The sequence below is a fragment of the Terrapene carolina genome, unplaced genomic scaffold, assembly GCF_002925995.2.
Source record: "Terrapene carolina triunguis isolate 2854851 unplaced genomic scaffold, T_m_triunguis-2.0 Scaffold88, whole genome shotgun sequence".
NCBI classification, from domain to species: Eukaryota; Metazoa; Chordata; order Testudines; family Emydidae; genus Terrapene; species Terrapene triunguis.
The window spans coordinates 17,462,685-17,481,377 of NW_020664439.1; the positions used below are offsets into that span (position 1 = coordinate 17,462,685).

The following is an 18,693-nucleotide window of genomic DNA, read 5'->3' on the forward strand; positions in this document are numbered from 1 at the left end:
TTGACATTTGTAGGTGGTCAGATTTGCAGATGAATGCTGAATAAGGGCTCAGAGATTCTGCATCTTGTTTCATGCCCAGGAGAAACCCCAGGTGGGGTTTCACGCAGTTGCTAGTAACTACATTGTCCTTTCTTTTTTAATGATACCTGCAGTAGACATTTCAACTCACTTAATACAAGAAACTTGTTTGAAGGCATTAGACAGGCAGACTATTTCAAGAAGTGACGAGTATGCACAAACTAAAATCTGGCCCAAAGGAAGTGGGAAGGAATGTTCAACCAAATTTGTGCAACTGAGTATGCAGTGAATGTCTATAATCGACAGTGTTCTAGCAGCTCACAAGGCATGAATCATGCAGCACTTCTGGGCTGATATTTTCTGTACTAGTTTTTAATATGATGTCCCTAAAGTCCACATGCACTAAAATACAGTGAATATGGGTGTCAGTTAAAAGGAACTGTCCAAGGAATGTTCTTTCATAGTTACGTATATTTATGTATAGTGCCTTTCATGTAAGAATCTCTAGGGACATTCATTAGTTCTCACAAAGCAAGGAAGGTAAGCGTTACTATGCAGAATTTGCATTTATAGTAAACTCAGACACTAAAAGGTTAAGTGACTTGCTGAAAGACACTTATCAACTCAGTGGTAGATCCAGGACTAGAAACCAAGTTGTGGCTTCCTCCACCTCTTAAAGCTATAACTCTAGACTAGTGGTTTTCAACCTGTGGTCCATGGACCTGCATGGGGTCTGCAGACTGTGTGTAAGATTTCCATTGGAATTTTTTGGGGTCCACAACTGAGAAAAGGTTGAAAACCACTGCTCTAGGCAAACCTTCTTCAGAAGAGTCTGAAGCCTGCCCCGTGTACCTCATTGTTGCAGCAAAAAATATTTAGAATGAAAGGAGCAGATTAATGTTCAGTGCAAATGGGGGGATTTCACAAAGGCTTTTCACTTAAACCGTGGAACTGTCTCAGCTGTTGTGTTCTGAGAAATGCTGCTTCTCTTCCCCCCCCACCCCATATGGATACATTCACATGCCAGCTCCATCTCATCTTGTTTCATTCCAGTCACTGCCCGAACATTTCACCAGAAACATTTTGTCATAATAGTTCAGCATGAACATATTCTACCCGTGTTATAAGGTTTGGACATTTTTCTTCAAGAAAAGCGTTCAAAATGTTCCTGAATAGAATGATTCTCTCTCTAAACTCCCCAAATCTAAAAGATGGTTGTGATGAAATAAAGACTTAGTGAAACAGAGGCAAAAATGTGAAGCTGTATCTTGAGGGCAGCAAAATGACATGAGGTCAATTTAGGCTGAAAGCGTCATGTTCCACCAATGTATTTTAGGGCATCGGTCACCATGATACGTAAGCAGTGGAGACCGTGATCCAAGTCTCAGCAGTGTTCTGCTGAGCAGGTATTTTCTGTTCCCTTTGTGGGGTTGCATTCCATCGAGTGTCTTTCTCCAGGGAAATGTTTATGGGAGCAAGTGTGAGAAAAGGCTCAATTGTGCTAAAGCTTATAGAAACAGACCTGTCACAAGGCCAGGCACAGTTTCATCCTGATCTCCTGTGGTAGAGTTCCACAGCCAGGAGTGCGTACTGACAAGTCCTTGTCTGAACCTCCAGAGGTCCTCATCCTGGGTACAGCTGCATCTTCTCCATAAGATGGTAGTGTCTTGGAGGGGTGCAGAGGGAGAAACAGTCTCTCCTTGACCTCATAGGACCCCAGCCAGCTGAATACAACTGGAGAGAGAAGAAAGAATAGAGTCCTATAGGATTTACTATTAACTAACATTTGGAGCAGGAACACTTGTCATGTCCTGTGCCTCCAATCAATCTAAATTGCACCTGCTACATGCCAAATTCACCTAGTTACACTATACTACTTTCCATGTACACATTGGGTCTACATTGGTTAGAAAACAGGGATAATTTACACCACAAGTCACATCAGTCCTGAGTTTGGCTCAAAGGCCCAGATACTGATGTGTGTTCTGCTGGTATAAATTCAGACTAACTCCACTGAAGTCAATTAAATAAGTGTAACTGAGATGAACACCAGATCCTACTCACTTGGATTTATACTGATGGCTAGAATTAATTGTGATGTACATCATTTTGAGCTCAGAATGAGGTCGTCGGCTTTGCTAACAGGGTAGACCAGAGAGAATTCCAAAGCCTGGCTTCCTGTAGAATCTCGCAATGTGGGCTGCTGTAGTTTTGGTTGACTCTCCCAGGATGCATTGCTCCAGGAAGGTGGAAGAGACTCCACAGCCTGAACTGCTGTTGTAACAGCAAGGGCACTGTGTGTGCGCTTCTGCAAAGAAATAAATAAGACAAGAACAAAGGCCAACACTGGCTACAGATACACAGAACAAACTGGGGGATGGGCATCTTCCTGGATAGTCTCATTTGACTTCAGACTGATCAAAAGGCGCACCCTCTGACCATGTGGGAACCTGTAGCAGAAAGTCCGAGGTCAGCGAGCCCCAGCGGATTGTTTTTGTTAGAATATTCCTGGCCTGCTATTGAAGCAAAGCACAGCCGACCAGCTTATTTTCCTAAATGATTAACTTTGCTGCCTGCTCTTCTCAGCTCTTCAGATTAAGATGTTTGCTCAACAAGTTTATTTATTTATGTTCTTTCCCGAAAGATCTTCCCATCCAGAGCCTGTTTGGTGGTTTATTTTTCCCTAATGAGGAAGATTATTTACAATAATTGTCTTATTATAAAATCATTAAAAGGAGTTTAAAACTGGAATCCCCACAGGTACCCAGCAGCCTGGAAAGTGGACTTTTGCAGCAAGCTAATTTCTGTCCCCCATTCTGCACTGCAGAAGTGATATAGGAGAATGAGCCCACACAGAGCTAGTTCATGGGATATTGTTTATTTGCGTTGGTTGATCTGCTCCACACCAGAGGAAGTTACCTGCTCCAGTGCTCCTGATTGTAGCTATTCCAAACCCTAAGAAAATGAACAACAGTAAAAGGAGAAGGGATGTAAGAATAAGAGGTCAGCTCCTGGCTCACATGAAAGTCCCTCTAAACTGCATAAAGGCCTTAGAGCTGCCCTGAATGGAGTGGCATAGAGTCAGCTGAACATTCCCCTACTCCTTGGCTGCCCATCTGTTGGTGGGGCGGCATGTCTGGGTCTGCGGCGGCAATTCGGTGGCGGGTCCTTCAGTCCTTCGCTTCCTCTTCAGTGGTATTTCGGCGGCCGCTCAATCGGGTTTTTCCTTTTCCTTTTCTTTTTTTTTTCCCTTCGCCGCTGCTTGGGGAGGCAAAAAAGCTGGAGCCAGCCCTGGTTCCATAATACAAAGAAATCTCAGGACGAACAGGACTATGTCTAAGACTGACCAGAATCGCAAAGGCACTCTGAATGACACAGGGGACAGTCTAAAAAGGTGGTAAAATAGCTCCCCTCACACTTAAGGCTGATACAATAACACAAGCAAGGAGTGACTATTTCATTTCACTGAAACATGCCCTAATGGAGCAATGTTCAGATGTGCTGGATTTAGTCTCCATCAAGCTCCCAATGTTATTGAAAGAAAAAAATGTACGTCGCCTGAGCTATGATGTCTGCTCAGGCATTTCTCAAAGACCTGCTGGAGAAAGGCCAAGGTTTTTTCCAAAAATGAAGATGAGACCGCACTAAAATATCGCAGCTGTAATCTCTGTGAGTGATCTTACTGAACTGAGCAGCTTTTGGCTGACTCCTTCCTGTTGTATCTTAGGACCAGATTTTTAAAGGCATTTAGGCACCTAAAGATGCAGAGAGGTGCCTAGGGGGATTTTCAAAATCCATTGATTTCAGTGGGAGTTAGGTGCCTACTCAGAACAGCCAGTGGAAAATACACCTAGTAGCTCCATGGGTGTCACTGAAGTTACCTACAATTTACACCAGTGTCAATGGCAGAAGAATCAGACTTGTAGCATTTCCATGTGTTAACTCAGACATGGATTCTGATTAGACTGGACTAATCTTGGAGAAACAAGGTGGGTGAGGTAATATCTTTTATTGGCCCAACTTCTATTGGTGAAAGAGACAAACTTCCAAGTTACATAGAGCTCTTCTTCTGGTCTAATCTTGGCAGGGAGTGGTCAGGGCCTGATTCCAATCACTCGCAAATCAGCCTGGAGTAAAAGTCCTTAATCCTGAGGCCACTCAGAGCCTGTTGTTGAGTCTGATAATAAGGAAACGTTAAGAGAAATGAACAGCATTTACAGAGGCTTTTATCTCACCCAGATACTTATCTAGAGTCCCAGTAAGTTCTGAAAGCAATTCCACAGCACCCGCCATCCTTCCTCTTAGTTAATGTCCCCCAAAACAGTGGCTGGGCTGAGGCAAATTGCTATTTGATAGCAATGCAGATAGAAATTTAAACAGGCATTATTTGTGTTCTATTTCCTACTTAAAGCAGTGCTATATCCTGCTGCTCACAGGATGTTACTGCACATGCTCAGTTACATGTACATGCTCTACTCTTTTTAATATTACAACACGTTTCAAAAACACCCCTCATTTAATATAAAAGCAAGGGAGAGAGGTAGCTCTTAGCTTGTCAACTGCCTTGGACAGGTAAAGGCTAGATTGTACAAACTGCATGCAGCCCAGAGTAAGGGACAATGGCAAGCTTCACCTCCCCTTGGGGAAGCTCAGTGAGATAGTTTGCCTCAGGGAGGCAGAATTCTTCCTCATTTTGGGGTGTGGGGGGGTGCGCTTGGCCTTTCAAAGGCTGTTTACTCCCCACCCCTTGGGCTGCATAGAGGGAGCAGTCCCAGTATCTGCCAAGTGCACGGGTTGCAATTGCAGCTGGCCCTCACATGGCCCATGCAAGGTAAGGGCAAAGGCTCCATATGTCTCATACCATAATTCAGTACATACAGTTAGATAACCTCAGTATTTAAACGGCCAAAGTATTTCCTGTAGTAAATACAGATCTGTGCCAGGGCAGACTGCAGCTGTGGAGATAATCTCATTTATTTACCTTAGGCAAAACTGGTGCATGAACAGGGGCCACCGCTGTTTATTTTAATGTGGGTCCTTTAGAACTGTGTTTAAGTATCACAGATAGTATATGGCCAGTGTGCTCATCTGTTTTGCCTGCACCTCTTATTTTTCACTTGCATTCTGCGTAGGAGAAAATATACAAGTTCCATTTTGTTTAGGCACTTCACCATTTTGTTTGTCCATCATGTTGGTGCCCTTCTTTTTGAGACTATTGGCTCCTTTGTCCCTCTGAGGTGGGAAAAGAGCAAGGGTCACTTGGTACGTGTTCAGCCTAGTACCAAGAGAACATAAAAGACTGCTGCACCTGAGAGAAGGGGCTATCATTCCTGGTGGCAGCACAGTGCATGTCCTAGCAAGACTTTGAGGGATCTACAGAAGATCACAGAAGAAGATCCAAACTCCTGTTCCTGTCTTACCCGTGTCCGAGGATCCTGCTGTACCTCGTCCATGAAGTCCATTGTCGTGGGTCCATTCCTCTGAACCTGGTGTAGTATATCTGTACCTTACCTGTGGCAAATTCCCTTGTTCTGTGGGTTTGGGACCTTGACTTCATGTCAGTTTGTTAAGCCAACCTGCACCTGAATACCCTTTGTTTATGGTTTTATTTGGGGGTCCTATTAGTTACTTTTTAAGTCTTTGTTAAATAAATCAATCAGTTTCATAGTTAAGCCTGTCTGTAGTTTCTCGCCGATGATAGTTGCCGGTTGGGGGAAACAAATCTGCTGGATGGGGCTTTAAGGTGTGGAACTTAGGGCCCATCCAGTTAACCACTAACAAAATATAGAGAGTATTCCTGGTTAACATCTGCTGCAATTATTCCACCCACAGGGATAGGGCTACATATTGCATTCCTCCCTGTGTATTGTGGTTGGTGATGTGCAGTATAAAGACTAAGGTCATGTCTATACATACATCACTGCAGTGGTGTAGCTGTACCGATGCAGCTGTGGCACTGCAGAGTGTCTGGTGAAGATGCCCTATGCCGGATGGGAAAGCACTCCCATCAGCATAATAAAACCAGCTCCGCAAGCGGCAGAAGCTATGTTGGTGAGAGAAGTTCTCCCACTGACATAGTGCTGTGCACACAAGCGCTTATGTCAGTGTAACTTATGTCCCTTGGGGGGGGGCAGGTAGTTCGCAACCGAGTGACACAAGGTATGCCAATAAAGGCTGTAGTGTAAACATAGTCTAAAACTAGACTTGAGCCTTTGTCAGTGTGTATGTATTAAGCCATGTACTGCATGTGTAAGCCATGGATTAAGCCATGTACTGAATACAAATGTCACAGCACCCAATGAAGTGGGTAAGAATTATACAGTTGGGGAAGAACAAGCCCAGGTATATCTCCCTTTATTTATGCAGAGTGGAAAACAAATGTGGGCAGAATTCGGAGTGTGTGTCAAAGTGAGGGGAGCAGGTTCAGAGCACACTCAAGGATCTGCATGTTGAGAAGGCCTGGAGCAGCACACGGTGGATTTGCAATAGGAAACCCGTGTAAAAGTTAACACTTCTCCAGAGTAGCATTAACCCGCTCTTGCTTTGTGGATATTACCAGTGCACTTCCCCAGCCTCATGTTTTTCCTCAGAAGAGCATGATCAGGCATACAGAGTGGTTAAGTCACTGGTCCAAATCAGCACCAGAGCTTGGATGAGAACTCTGGAAGGGTTTCTGCTCGCCAGGTCTCTGGTTAGTTTGGAAGGCTGTGCAGCCCCTCACAAATGTTTCTGAAATGCAGAGATGTGTACAGCACAACTATAATACGCTGTTGGAGTTTAATAAAATAAGTGGAAAGAAGCAATTTCCAAAGCATTTCATGAGCAGCACAGGATGATTTACAGAAGCTAGAGGCTCCATGTTCACAGAAAGATAGCGCCTCGCAAATTACTTATCTTTCAGATCAGTCACTCGAGAGAGATACGGAATGGTTTAGAATCATTACCAAGGAGTGATTTGTATGCATAGAAGCTATTGCTCATTGCAACATCTCCCTTGTAAAATACAGATGATTAAGTAGCATGCTCCCTCAACTAATACAAAGTTCCTTGTTTCCATACTCATATAGATTCTCAGATAGTATCTTAATCCCCGCAATAAAAAAATATTGGCTAAGAACTATTATTTCCTTTATATTTGTTTAGCAAATCATATAAAAATCAAATACCCTCTAAAAGGGTTTGATGGTTCACTGGATAATTTTAGGGGAATGGAACACAAAAACTGCCTCTCCACTAGCCTTTGGAGAGCATTGCTCCTGACAGTGTCTTCCAAGCTCCACTTGGAACTCCCCATCGAGCAGGACCTCCAAACCATGGAGGGAGGAGACGAACAAGGAATTGCAGACTCTGTATGTATGCAAAAAAGGTAGCCAAACATCTGCCCAGTTCTTATGTGCAAACTGTTATTTGCAATATATGATTGTGCATGCACAATTTCACTTCCAAACTCAGAAGTTGGTTTTAGATTAGGGTCATTAGGTCTCTTTCTGGAAGTTATTGGCTTGGCCAAAATTCAGTAAAATCTATTTTATTACAGAGGAGTTTGGATTTTTAAGATGTGTGTTTGGCATTTATATAACTCAAATAGTTTTGGTCTTATTAACATGTAGATTTACAGTCCAGTTGCTCCTGACAATGACTACTTACTTAGTTCATTTAGAAAACAAGTTACGGTGTTTCATTTTAGCAGAGAGAACTGACACCCATAACATCCTATTTTGTTTTCCTTGCTTCCCTTCTCTCTCACACATACTCTAAAAATGTGACTTGCTTCTGCTGTATTTACTCTTTGCCATTTTTAATTTTTGGACTCAAATGTAATCTGTACATTTAAATCACAAAACCCCTTGCATTTTAATAACATTTACAGCTTGATTCACCATGTTCTGCCTGTACATTAGTGTAAGATGCAGAAAATAGATTGGATCTCTTCCAATGGTTGCAACTGGAAACAGTAATAGCAAGGAATTCACAATTAAGAGTAACATACCAGATGTGCTCCAACCACTAGTAAAGATATTAACAAGGGGCAGTTACATCTGCCTTCTCGATTCATTATATTTTATTTGTCTTTAAGGGCAAATTCTGGAACCAGCCTCAGTTGCTGAGCTCTGGGGATCTCTGTGTTAGTTGAGGTGGGTGAAAGAATCCCCTGGGCTGCAGTTGCCCACCCACAACCAGTGGTGCTGTCCCTTTGTGGGACACGCCTACTAATCAGCAGGCCATACCCCCTTGGATGAACCTACTGGCTGGTGCAAGAGCACTGACAATTCCCCAGAGTCCTTCTTCCTTGCAAGGGGGAGTTGGGATAGAGATTCCCCTACATTCTATGCTCCCATGCAGCACCCAGTTAGCAGAGGGCAGGATTTTCTCTTGATTTATCTGAACATAATTTGGAGGGCTGTGATTTTTTTCTCACTGTTCACAGAAGTGAGAAACTAACAGCACTGGCTGAAGGCAGACATTGAACCGGCATTGTGCACAGCATGTTTCTCCAGGCAGTTATGCCAATTCCTCTCAATCCTGATGTGGACACCTTGCCATGCCAATAATGGGCTTCCCTTAAGCGCAGAATGAAAATCATGCTGAGTCCTATAACTGCATGTTTCTGTGACTACCCGCGTGGAATGAATTGGAGGACTGGGGCCTAGGTTACAAGCATTGTATTCATTCTGCTTTTGAAAGGTTAAATTGTAATTTCTAGAAGTGACAATTCCATTTCACAGTAACTTTTGAAGTTTCAAAATTTGATTATGTGTATGCATGCACTGGCCCAGGATGTGGGATATCCAAGTTCAAGTCCCTGATTGAGAGCAGAGAAAGAGAGAGAATGAACCTGACTCAGGTCCTTCCAAATTTAGAGACTTTGTGTAACCTGAAATGTAGGAAAATGACCAGATCAGATGCAACCTTGACTTGATAACATTTATTTAATATTCTCTGAAATATGCAAGAATTTGAAGAAGCACATAAGCAATCAAATGCAGCCACAGAAAAACCATACTGTGTATAAATAAGATGCACTATGAGAAATACACAATATTGAATGAAACAGTACTGTACATTAATAACCTTTGAGAAACAAACAACTCAAACTATAGGCTTAGTTTACTCACGATATAAAAACCTTGACTTTTAAAGAAAAATATAGATTCAATCCAATCCTAGGGCCAGAGCCTGTACCCACTGAAGTCAATGGCAGTTTTGCCACTGATTTCAATCAGTTCACGATCAGGTCCTTAGTTTGCCTCCACAGGCACTTTAATTATATATTATTTTTACAAGGCCTAGCTTGAATACTATTACAAAAATGACAAAAACATCAACTCAAAAGTATGTGTCAGCAACTTCCAGAAAAATAATGCAGAAATAGGTTATCTATCCATGCACAGAATAAGGCAAAAGCTAATTCATTCAGGTTAGGAATAATAAATTTTACTAATTTCTTTTTCACAACACAAACATTTTAGACTTTTTTTTAAATTAATGGATATATTATGCATCATATTATTTTCACTTTTTCCTATCTCTACTGAGAAAGCTGGCACTGAGATGTCAAAAAGGAACTGTTCATTGATTAAGCTTACTGTATTTTGTTCTGTAACAACCACAGAATTTCATCTGGGTTTATTAATAGTGTCTACCATGAAAAAGCACACACTATTATAAGCTAACAATTTATAGAGTTGAAGGTACATTAAAATGTAATCCATGAATTTCAAACACTCAGTTTTAAAATATTTTTTCAGACTAAAAGCTGCAGAAAATTAGTTCTTAAATATTCTACAGAAAATTCTGGAACATCTAACATTTTAAATTTCTCACGCTTTCTTCTTCTTAAAAATATTTAAATTAATTTAGTAGCCCATCCTTTTGAAAAATAATCCGAAAAAGATACAGTCGATTACAAATCTTTTGTTTTAATTAGCGTGACCAAAGGTTTGTCATCAGGGCTGTAATCTTCATAAGCAATGGGGGTTGCATCATACATTGCAGGTCGGGATTTCTTTCCAAACCTAAAAGAAGAAAAAAAAAAGGCTTTGGTGATAAACAGAAGTACATACATGTTAATTGTAATAATCCACTGATTCATGGTTCCCTGTCAGAAAAATCTTTAAGGGAACACTGTAAATTCTAAACCATATTGCAATATTTCTTGCAATCAATAGTAAAAACACAGAAGGAATGTTTGAACTATATGGATCCCAGAAACCAACCCCTAAAAAGAGTAAGGAACAGATTCTGCACCCCAAGTCATTGGAGGTTTTACCACTGAATTCAACAGAATCAAAGTCAGACACTAAGGGTGAAATCCTAGCTCTGCTGAAATCAGTGGAGAAGCACCCACTGACTACAATGGGCCCAGAATTTCACTTTAAGAGAGTAGCACTTCCAAACAACATTGAGGTTCCCTGATTTCATTTGACACAGTTATCACACACTGTTCATTGTTTTTCCTCTTCCTATTTGCCATCTATAGATAAAACTGCATAGCCAGGTTGAATTGTGAACTGGCAGATGAAGTGTCAAATAATTCAACTGGTACAGTTTTGCTGACTAGATATATCCATTAGCGGCAGGTTGAAACTGCCAAGATTCTATAAAAATTTGGAATGCCGAGAAAACATTAATGCCTTTTAGGGCATCACTCTCACGAACACTTATTAAAATGTTAGGCAAAAAATATGCTGTAGATATGACCTAACTGTAGAAAAAATGCCTTCAGAAATAGTTGCAACTAACTGTAGGAGCTTTAAATAAAGAAATAGAATCATAGGGATAAAGAGATAGAAAAGACCTCAAGTCTATTTTCCTTACAGGGCTCCACCACATAAGACTCTGAAAGTGAAATAGAAGGCCTCTCAATTAACATACAAGGAATTCCTCTAATTTTAGATTCCCATTTAGTTCCCTTCATGCATACGAAGTGTTAGCTCTACTAATGAAAAAAACAAGGTGGGTGAGATATTATCTTTTATTGGACCAACTTCTGTTGGTGGAAGGGGCAAGCTTTCAAGCTTCACAGAGTTCTTCCTCGGGTCTGTCTCCACTAATGTAAGCTATTCACGCTGGAAATTGTGACTTAGAAATTGTGACGTTTTGAAGAAATTATTTAGGCTAAAACAAAAATCAATCCCATATTGTTTAAAAAAATTGTATACAATTTCCCCTTTCTCCTGCTTTACTCCATGGCTGTTTTTGGTGAATTGCACCAACCAAGATGGGTGGAAATCCTATAATTTGAATGATGCAAATCTCATGCAAGGAAAACACTCCAACTCTCAACAAGCCTAGAGTGAAAAACTTGTTTTGACTTTATGACTGACAGCTTTCTTCCATATTGTACACAAAGTTAAATGTATTTGGGCCATTGACTTCATTGGGGATAAATCTGTGCTTTAGTTGATATTCCAAGATCTATGGGATGAAGCACCCTTATGGCACGTTACTAATCTATACGCTAAAGATGAATTTCTGAACCATCCCCTTCTCTTTCATTTTCAGGGGGAGTTAAAGATGCAGATCTTTTAATAGGCATGAAAGAAGATGAAAACTCTCTGGGGATTTATGGTGACATCCTGCCCTTTTTTGGTAGAAGCACACTGCAGGTGCTGAGAGCATACTACCGGTTGCACACCTTGTACAATACAAGATCCATTCTCCTGTGAAGATCAGGGTGGGCCACGGTTGACTAGCACACGCTAAGACAAGACAACAGCACCTATACTAATTGTTTGTGGCCTGGATGAGCCTTCTAGCTAATAGACCACATGCCTTTGATCAGCCAGTTCAGACACCAGGTTCGGCTTATAACACTATAGCTAGTTAATATATTACTCAAAGGTCTCAAAATGTAACTATAAATGGGGAATCATCATGGAGCAGGTGTGCTTCTAGTGGAGTCCTGCAGGGATCAGCTCTTGGTTCTATGCCATTTAACATTTTTATCAATGACTTGGAAGAAAACAAAATCACCAACAAAGTTTGCAGATGACAAAAAGATTGGGGGAGTGGTAAATAATGAAGAAGACGGGTCTCTGAAACAGAGTGATCTGAATCACTTGGTAAACGGGGTGCAAGCAAGCACCATTTGTTTCCATATGGCCAAATGTGAGGTTATACATCTAGGAACAAATAATGTGGGCCATACTTACAGGATGGGGGACTTCATCCTGGGAAGCAGTGACTCTGGAAAAGACTTGAAGGTAGTGATGGCTAATCAGCTGAATGTGAGCTCCCAGTGTGACTCTGTGGCCGAAAGGGCTAATGTTATCCTTATACATATAAACAGGAATGCTGAGAAGGAGTAGAGATGTTATTTTACCTCTGTATTATTTGGCACTGCTGTGACCACTGCTGGAATACTGTGTCCAGTTCTGGTGTCTGCACTTCAGGAAGGATGTTGAAAAATTAGAGAGGGTTCAGAGAAGGGCCACAAGAACGATGAAAAGACTAGAAAACATGGAATTAACTCTATTTTCCTGATCAAATAGAAGGTTATAAGTTGATTGATCACAGTCTATACGTATTTACGTGGAGAACATAAATTTGATAACAGAGGGCTCTTCAATCTTGCAGACAAAGGTATAACAGTGTGATTTATTCTCCATCACTGAGAATTTTAAAATCAAGATTGGATGTTTTTCTAAACCGGATGTTCTAGTTTAAACGCAGCTATTGGACCTGAAGCTGTAATTAATATACAGGGGTCCTGTGTTATGAAAGATGTCAGACTAGATGATCACGTTTCCTTCTGGACTTAAAATATTTGAAAAGACAGTTACCTTTGTAACTGTTCTTCTTCGAGATGTGTTGCTCATATCCATTCCAATTAGGTGTGTGCGCGCCGTGTGCATGATCGTCGGAGAATTTTTACCCTAGCAACACCCGGTGGGTCGGCTGTGGAGCCCCTTATGGCACTGGATATATACCCCAGCTGACCGAGCACCTCCTCAGTTCCTTCTTGCTGGCTACTCCGACAGAGGGGAAGGAGGGCGGGTTTGGATGGATATGAGCAACACATCTTGAAGAACAGTTACAAAGGTGAGTAACCGTCTTTTCTTCTTCGAGTGCTTGCTCATATCGATTCCAATTAGGTGACTCCCCAGCCTTACCTAGGCGGTGGGGCAGAGTGAGATATTGCTGAGTGCAGCACCGCTGAACCAAATGCAGCATCGCCTCTGGACTGATGGACTATCACATAGTGAGAAGCAAAAGTATGTGTTGAGGACCAAGTGGCAGCTCTACAGATCTCCTGTATCGGGACCTTAGCCAGGAAAGCAGCCGACGAGGCTTGAACCCTTGTAGAATGGGTGCTGAGGGACTTGGCTGGGACGCCGGCTAGGTCGTAGCAAGCACGGATACAGGACCTGATCCAAGAAGAGATGCACTGTGAAGAGACTGGGAGGCCTTTCATCCGGTCAGCCACGGCAATGAAGAGCTGGGTCGTCTTTCTGAACGGCTTCGTACGCTCAGTATAGAAGGTGAGGGCTCTATGAACGTCTAGGGAGTGCAGCTGTTGCTCCCGTCGAGTAGCATGCGGCTTCGGATACAAGACCGGGAGGAAAATGTCCTGGTTGACATGGAAAGTTGATACCACCTTCAGAAGGAAGGCAGGATGAGGACGTAGCTGCACCTTGTCCTTATGGAAGACCGAGTACGGTGGTTCCGAAGTGAAGGCTCTGATCTCGGATATGCGCCTCGCCGAAGTGATAGCCACAAGGAAGGCTGTCTTCCAGGAGAGGTACAGAAGGGAACAAGTGGCCAATGGCTCTAATGGAGCCCCCATAAGTTTGGAGAGGACCAGGTTAAGGTCCCACATGGGGACCGGTCCCGCACCTGCCGGTAGAGACGGTTCAGCCCCTTGAGAAACCTACCGACCATAGGGTGGAGAAGACCGAGTGCCCATGTGTTCCTGGGTGGAAAGCCAAAATGGCTGCCAGGTGTACCCTCATGGATAATATTGCTAGACCTTGCTGTTTTAAGGAGAGCAGATAGTCCAAGATGAGAGGCACAGGTGCATGCAGGGGGGACGTGCCTTGTTCGGCACACCAGCAAGAGAAGCGCTTCCATTTGGCCAAGTACATGGCTCGAGTGGAGGGCTTTCTGCTACCTAGTAGTACCTGCTGCACCAAATGGGAGCAAAGGAGCTCTGAACGAGTTAGCCATGCAGCATCCATGCCATAAGGTGGAGGGATTGCAGGTCAGGGTGACAAAGGCGGCCGTGGTCTTGTGAGATCAGATCCAGCCAAAGCGGGAGTGGAATCGGAGTGTATACCGATATTTCCAGTAGCGTGGTGTACCAGTGTTGTCTGGGCCACGCCGGGGCTATCAGAATCAGATGCGCGCTGTCCCTGCACACCTTGAGCAGGACCTTGTGGACCAGCGGGAATGGAGGGAAGGTGTAGAACAGCTGGCCCTTCCACAGGAGCAGGAAAGCATCCGAGAGGGAACCCAGGGCGTGACCCTGGAGAGAGCAAAACATCTGGCACTTCCGATTGCTGCGTGAGGCAAACAGGTCTACCTGGAGAAACCCCCACCTCAGGAAAATGGAGTGGATGACATCTGAGCGAATTGACCACTCGTGGGACTGGAAGGACCTGCTGAGGTGATCTGCCAGTGTGTTTTGTACCCCTGGGAGAAAGGACACCACCGGATGGATAGAGTGAGCTGTGCAAAACTCCCACAGGCGAATGGCTTGTTGATGTAGAACATGGCCGTGGTGTGAGTACCACCACGCAACGGCCATGTAGTTGCTGCCGGAATACTTGGCATGCCAGGCGCACTGCCATCAATTCCCATACATTGATGTGCAGCGATAGTTCGTCTGTGGTCCATAGACTTTGTGTCCAGAGGTCCCCGAGATGGGCACCCCATCCTAGGGATGAAGCATCCATGACCAGAGACAAAAGAGGGTTGAGGAGAGTGGAACGGAACCCCTTCGCATACTGTCCTGGGGTCTAACCACCAGTGGAGAGAGGTCAGGATTGTTTCCGGGACGATTACCACCGTGTTTAGGCTGTTTCCACCTCGGCGATAGACTGTTGTCAGCCAGGCCTGAAGTGGGTGGTGCCGTAGTCTGGTATACCTGGTTACGTACGTATGTCCTAGAAGGCTCAAGCATGTTCTCACCGTTGAAGTTGGAAAACTTTGGAGGCTGCAGATAAGGGACGCCAGCGACTGGAAGCAGGTGTCTGGTAGGAGAGCTCGGGCGAGTCTGGAGTCCAAGACTGCCCCAATGAACTCTATTCTCTGGGTTGGTTCCAGAGATGACTTCTCCACATTGAGGAGGAGGCCTAATCGACGAAACATGGCCATGGTCACTTGAACCTGTGATTGCACCTGTTCCCTGGTATGACCTCGGATAAGCCAATCGTTGAGATACGGGAATACTTAGAATAGTGTTCTCGGTTGACCACAAAGCGAAGAAAACGTCTGTGTTCCGGAAGAATCGCGATGTGGAAGTACGCATCCTTCATGTCGAGGGCGGCGAACCAGCTCCTTGAACTTCTGCATGGAGTTCCGCGAATTATAGTTGTAACGGCTCAGGAGCGTCTGCTGGTTTGCGATCCTGAGCTGGAGTCCTCCTGCATAGTAGACTTTGCGTCCAAATAGATCAAGGCATTTGGCCTCCTTTGATTTGGGCGCAGGAGCCTGTTGTCCATGACACTCCTTTTCGTTCACTGAGGCCACTACCAGTGAACAGGGCTGTGGGTGGTTGAACAAATAGTCATACCCCTTAGAGGGGACATAGTACTTTCGCTCCACCCCTTTAGCCATCGGCGGAATGGACGCGGGCGTCTGCCAGATTGTTCTGACCGTGTTTTCGATTGTTCGAATGATCGGTAGGGCTACCCTGGATGGAGCCTCTGTTGACAAGATGTCAACCACTGGGTCCTCCACCTCTATAACCTCCTCCGCTGGGAGGTTCATGTTACATGCCACCCTACGTAAGAGGTCCTGGTGGGCACAGAGGTCTATTGGAGGTGGACCCGAAGTGACTGTTCCTGCTACTGCCTCATCCGGCGATGAAGAGGAAGAGGCCATGGGAGAAAGAGGATCGTGTAGGGCCTCTTGCTCAGTTGTGACTCATGGATTGGGGCCAGCTGCCTCTGTGCCCAGGCCAGACAGGGGCATTGGGAGGGGTTCCGGGGGCGGGAGGGACATCCCTGTGTCCTCCATACCACCGGGAACAGGGCGGCTGACTGTGGCCTCTGGCACTCGCGGCTCGAAAGGGGCTGAGCGAGATGCCCCTGAAGGAGCACCTTGGGCCTGGTGGTACGCCCAAGGAGTCCAAAAGGGCCATTGAGTAGATCCCTGAACAGGACCTTGTCCCTGCATCTTCCAGTGGCCAGCCCCAGGGTCCAGGTAGCCATGGTCTGAACGACGGCAGTCCGAGATACGGGACCCTGTGTCCGATCCCGTCAAACGAGAGGCAGAATGGGAGGGCCACGGTGGTGCTAAGTGGGAATGCGCTGGTTCACGACAACACGACGAGGATCGGTGCCGCGAGGGTGGAGAGTGGCGCCGTAATGCCAGGGAGTGGTGCCAGGACCGAGACCGGTGCCGAAGTCTAGACCAGTGTCGGGATCTGGACCTTGTCGGTGATGACGACCACTGACGGGAACGGCGTCTGGACCTGGACCTGCTCCTTGACAGAGACTGGTGTTCGGAACGGCGCCGCAAGTATGACCTGCGCCGCGGAGGAGAGCGGTGCCAGGACTGCGAGGGATGCCGAAAACGGTGGCGGTGCCGCGGCTCGCTTGACGGTGCCGACGGATGGATAAGGGCTGGTTTGCCCCTTGAAGGTATCACTCGGATCAGTGCCGAAGACTTGGGCTGTTGAGGTGATGCCGAGACAGTCATGGCAATCAGATCCCTCGCGGCCGCAAAGGTATCTGGTGTAGAAGGAAGCTGGATCTCGACCACGCTACGAGGCGGGGAGTCCAGGTGCACCGGACTCAATGGCTCCACCCTCGGTGCCGGAGTCAACGGTGTTGAAGTCGGCACTTGCACTCCTGGTCGCTCGTCTATGGGACGCGGCGCTGAGGGCGGGTCCAGGAAGGCTGGCGTCTGTTGAGGTGGGCCAGCCTTTTCCAGTCTATGGTGCCACTTCTGACCAGGCGAGTGGGAGCGGTGCCGGACCAATAGTGGCTGTGGTACTGGGGAATGCCGGTAACACGGGTCTCTATCAGAGTCCGACTGCAATGCAGTTCCTACCGGTGCCGCTGGGGCGCTGCACGCCGAAGCACTCGGTGCCGGGTCTTGGCGTGACACTGGACGTTGAGGGCTAAGAACTGCCTCCATGAGGAGCTGTCACAGACAAAAGTCCCGCTCCTTTTTAGTCCGGGGCCAGAAACCTTTGCAGATACTGCACTTCTCGGTCTGATGAGATTTCCCCCAGACACTTTAGGCAAGAGTCGTGGGGGTCGCCCGTTGGCATGGGCTTGGAGCAGGACGCGCAGGGTTTAAAGCCCGGAGCCTTGGGCATGAGCCCAAGCTACCGGTGGGAAGGAGGGAAGATCCCTACCAACCCGCTAGAACTATTTACACTATAACTATATGAAAAACTATATAACTACACTAACTATAAACTATTTACACTGTTAAGAGGAAAAACGCTAGGGAGAGTGGAAAGCGGCAAAGCCGAGCTCCACAGTTCCAATGACCGTCACGGGTGGTAAGAAGGAACTGAGGGGGCGCTGGGTCGGCTGGGGTATACATCCAGCGCCATAAGGGCGCCACTCCAGGGGGCTCCACAGCCGACCCACCGGGTGTTGCTAGGGTAAAAATTCTCTGATGATCGTGCATGCGGCGCGCACAGGCCTAATTGGAATCGATATGAGCAAGCACTCCAAGAAGAACTATAATGTTATAGTAATAGTTCCCTGCTTTTTGCACACTGAATCAGGGGTGCTGGAACAATTTGTATAGTGGTGATGCTGAGAGCCATTGAACCAAACTGTAAACCTTGTATATAACTGAAACCATTTCAAGCCAGCACACCTAGTTCCAGCACCTATGCACTGAAAGGTCAAGAGATGCATTCTAAATCCCTTTCCCCACTTAGCACACCTGTGCAGCATAGGATTAGATCTGATATGCTGATTTGGATATTTGCACTTAGAATTGTGCATCCGCTACCAAAGGGGATCGTTAAATGTGATCTATCCCTCTTGCACTTGATCTTTACCAATCAGTCACAACCTAAGAGACAGGTGTAAGGGCTGGGACAAAACCAGATGAAACTGGAAAGACCCTGACACAACAGATGGAAAAAATGAAAAGACAATCTTGAGTATAAAAATTTCTATTGACTATTTTATGTGATAGGAGTCTACTATTCCCTGTACACATACCTGCTATCGATTCTAAAAAAAAGAAAAAATTACACACTGTAAAAATACACCCTTCATTTGACATCCACCCACACGTGTACATAAAGAATATCAAGGCCTACATTTTCCAAAATGAGTAGTGATTATCCATCCAAACCGTGACACCTTAAAGGGGGCCTGATTTTCAGAAAGTACTGAGAACCTGTTCTTTGAAAACAGGCCCCTTTAATGTGTCTCAATTTGAACACCTAAAATAAGTCACTTTTGAAAATTTAGGCCTTGGTGGTCTCTATATACATGTCTGTGTAAAAGACAACTGTGAAATTGTGATTCCTCC

General features: G+C 45.1%; 1 protein-coding gene across 1 annotated transcript in view; it reads right to left on the bottom strand.

Moving 5' to 3' along the window:
* Positions 1–8,964: 8,964 nt before the first annotated feature.
* DNER (delta/notch like EGF repeat containing) overlaps positions 8,965–18,693 on the bottom strand; it is a 133,762-nt gene continuing 124,033 nt past the window's right edge. The window contains exons 10-11 of the mRNA XM_024210846.2: positions 9,917–10,034; positions 8,965–9,423 (exon numbers count right to left, since the gene is read on the bottom strand). Coding sequence (XP_024066614.1) covers positions 9,923–10,034 — 112 coding nt within the window. The 3' untranslated portion in view covers positions 8,965–9,423; positions 9,917–9,922. The remainder of the gene's footprint in view (positions 9,424–9,916; positions 10,035–18,693) is intronic.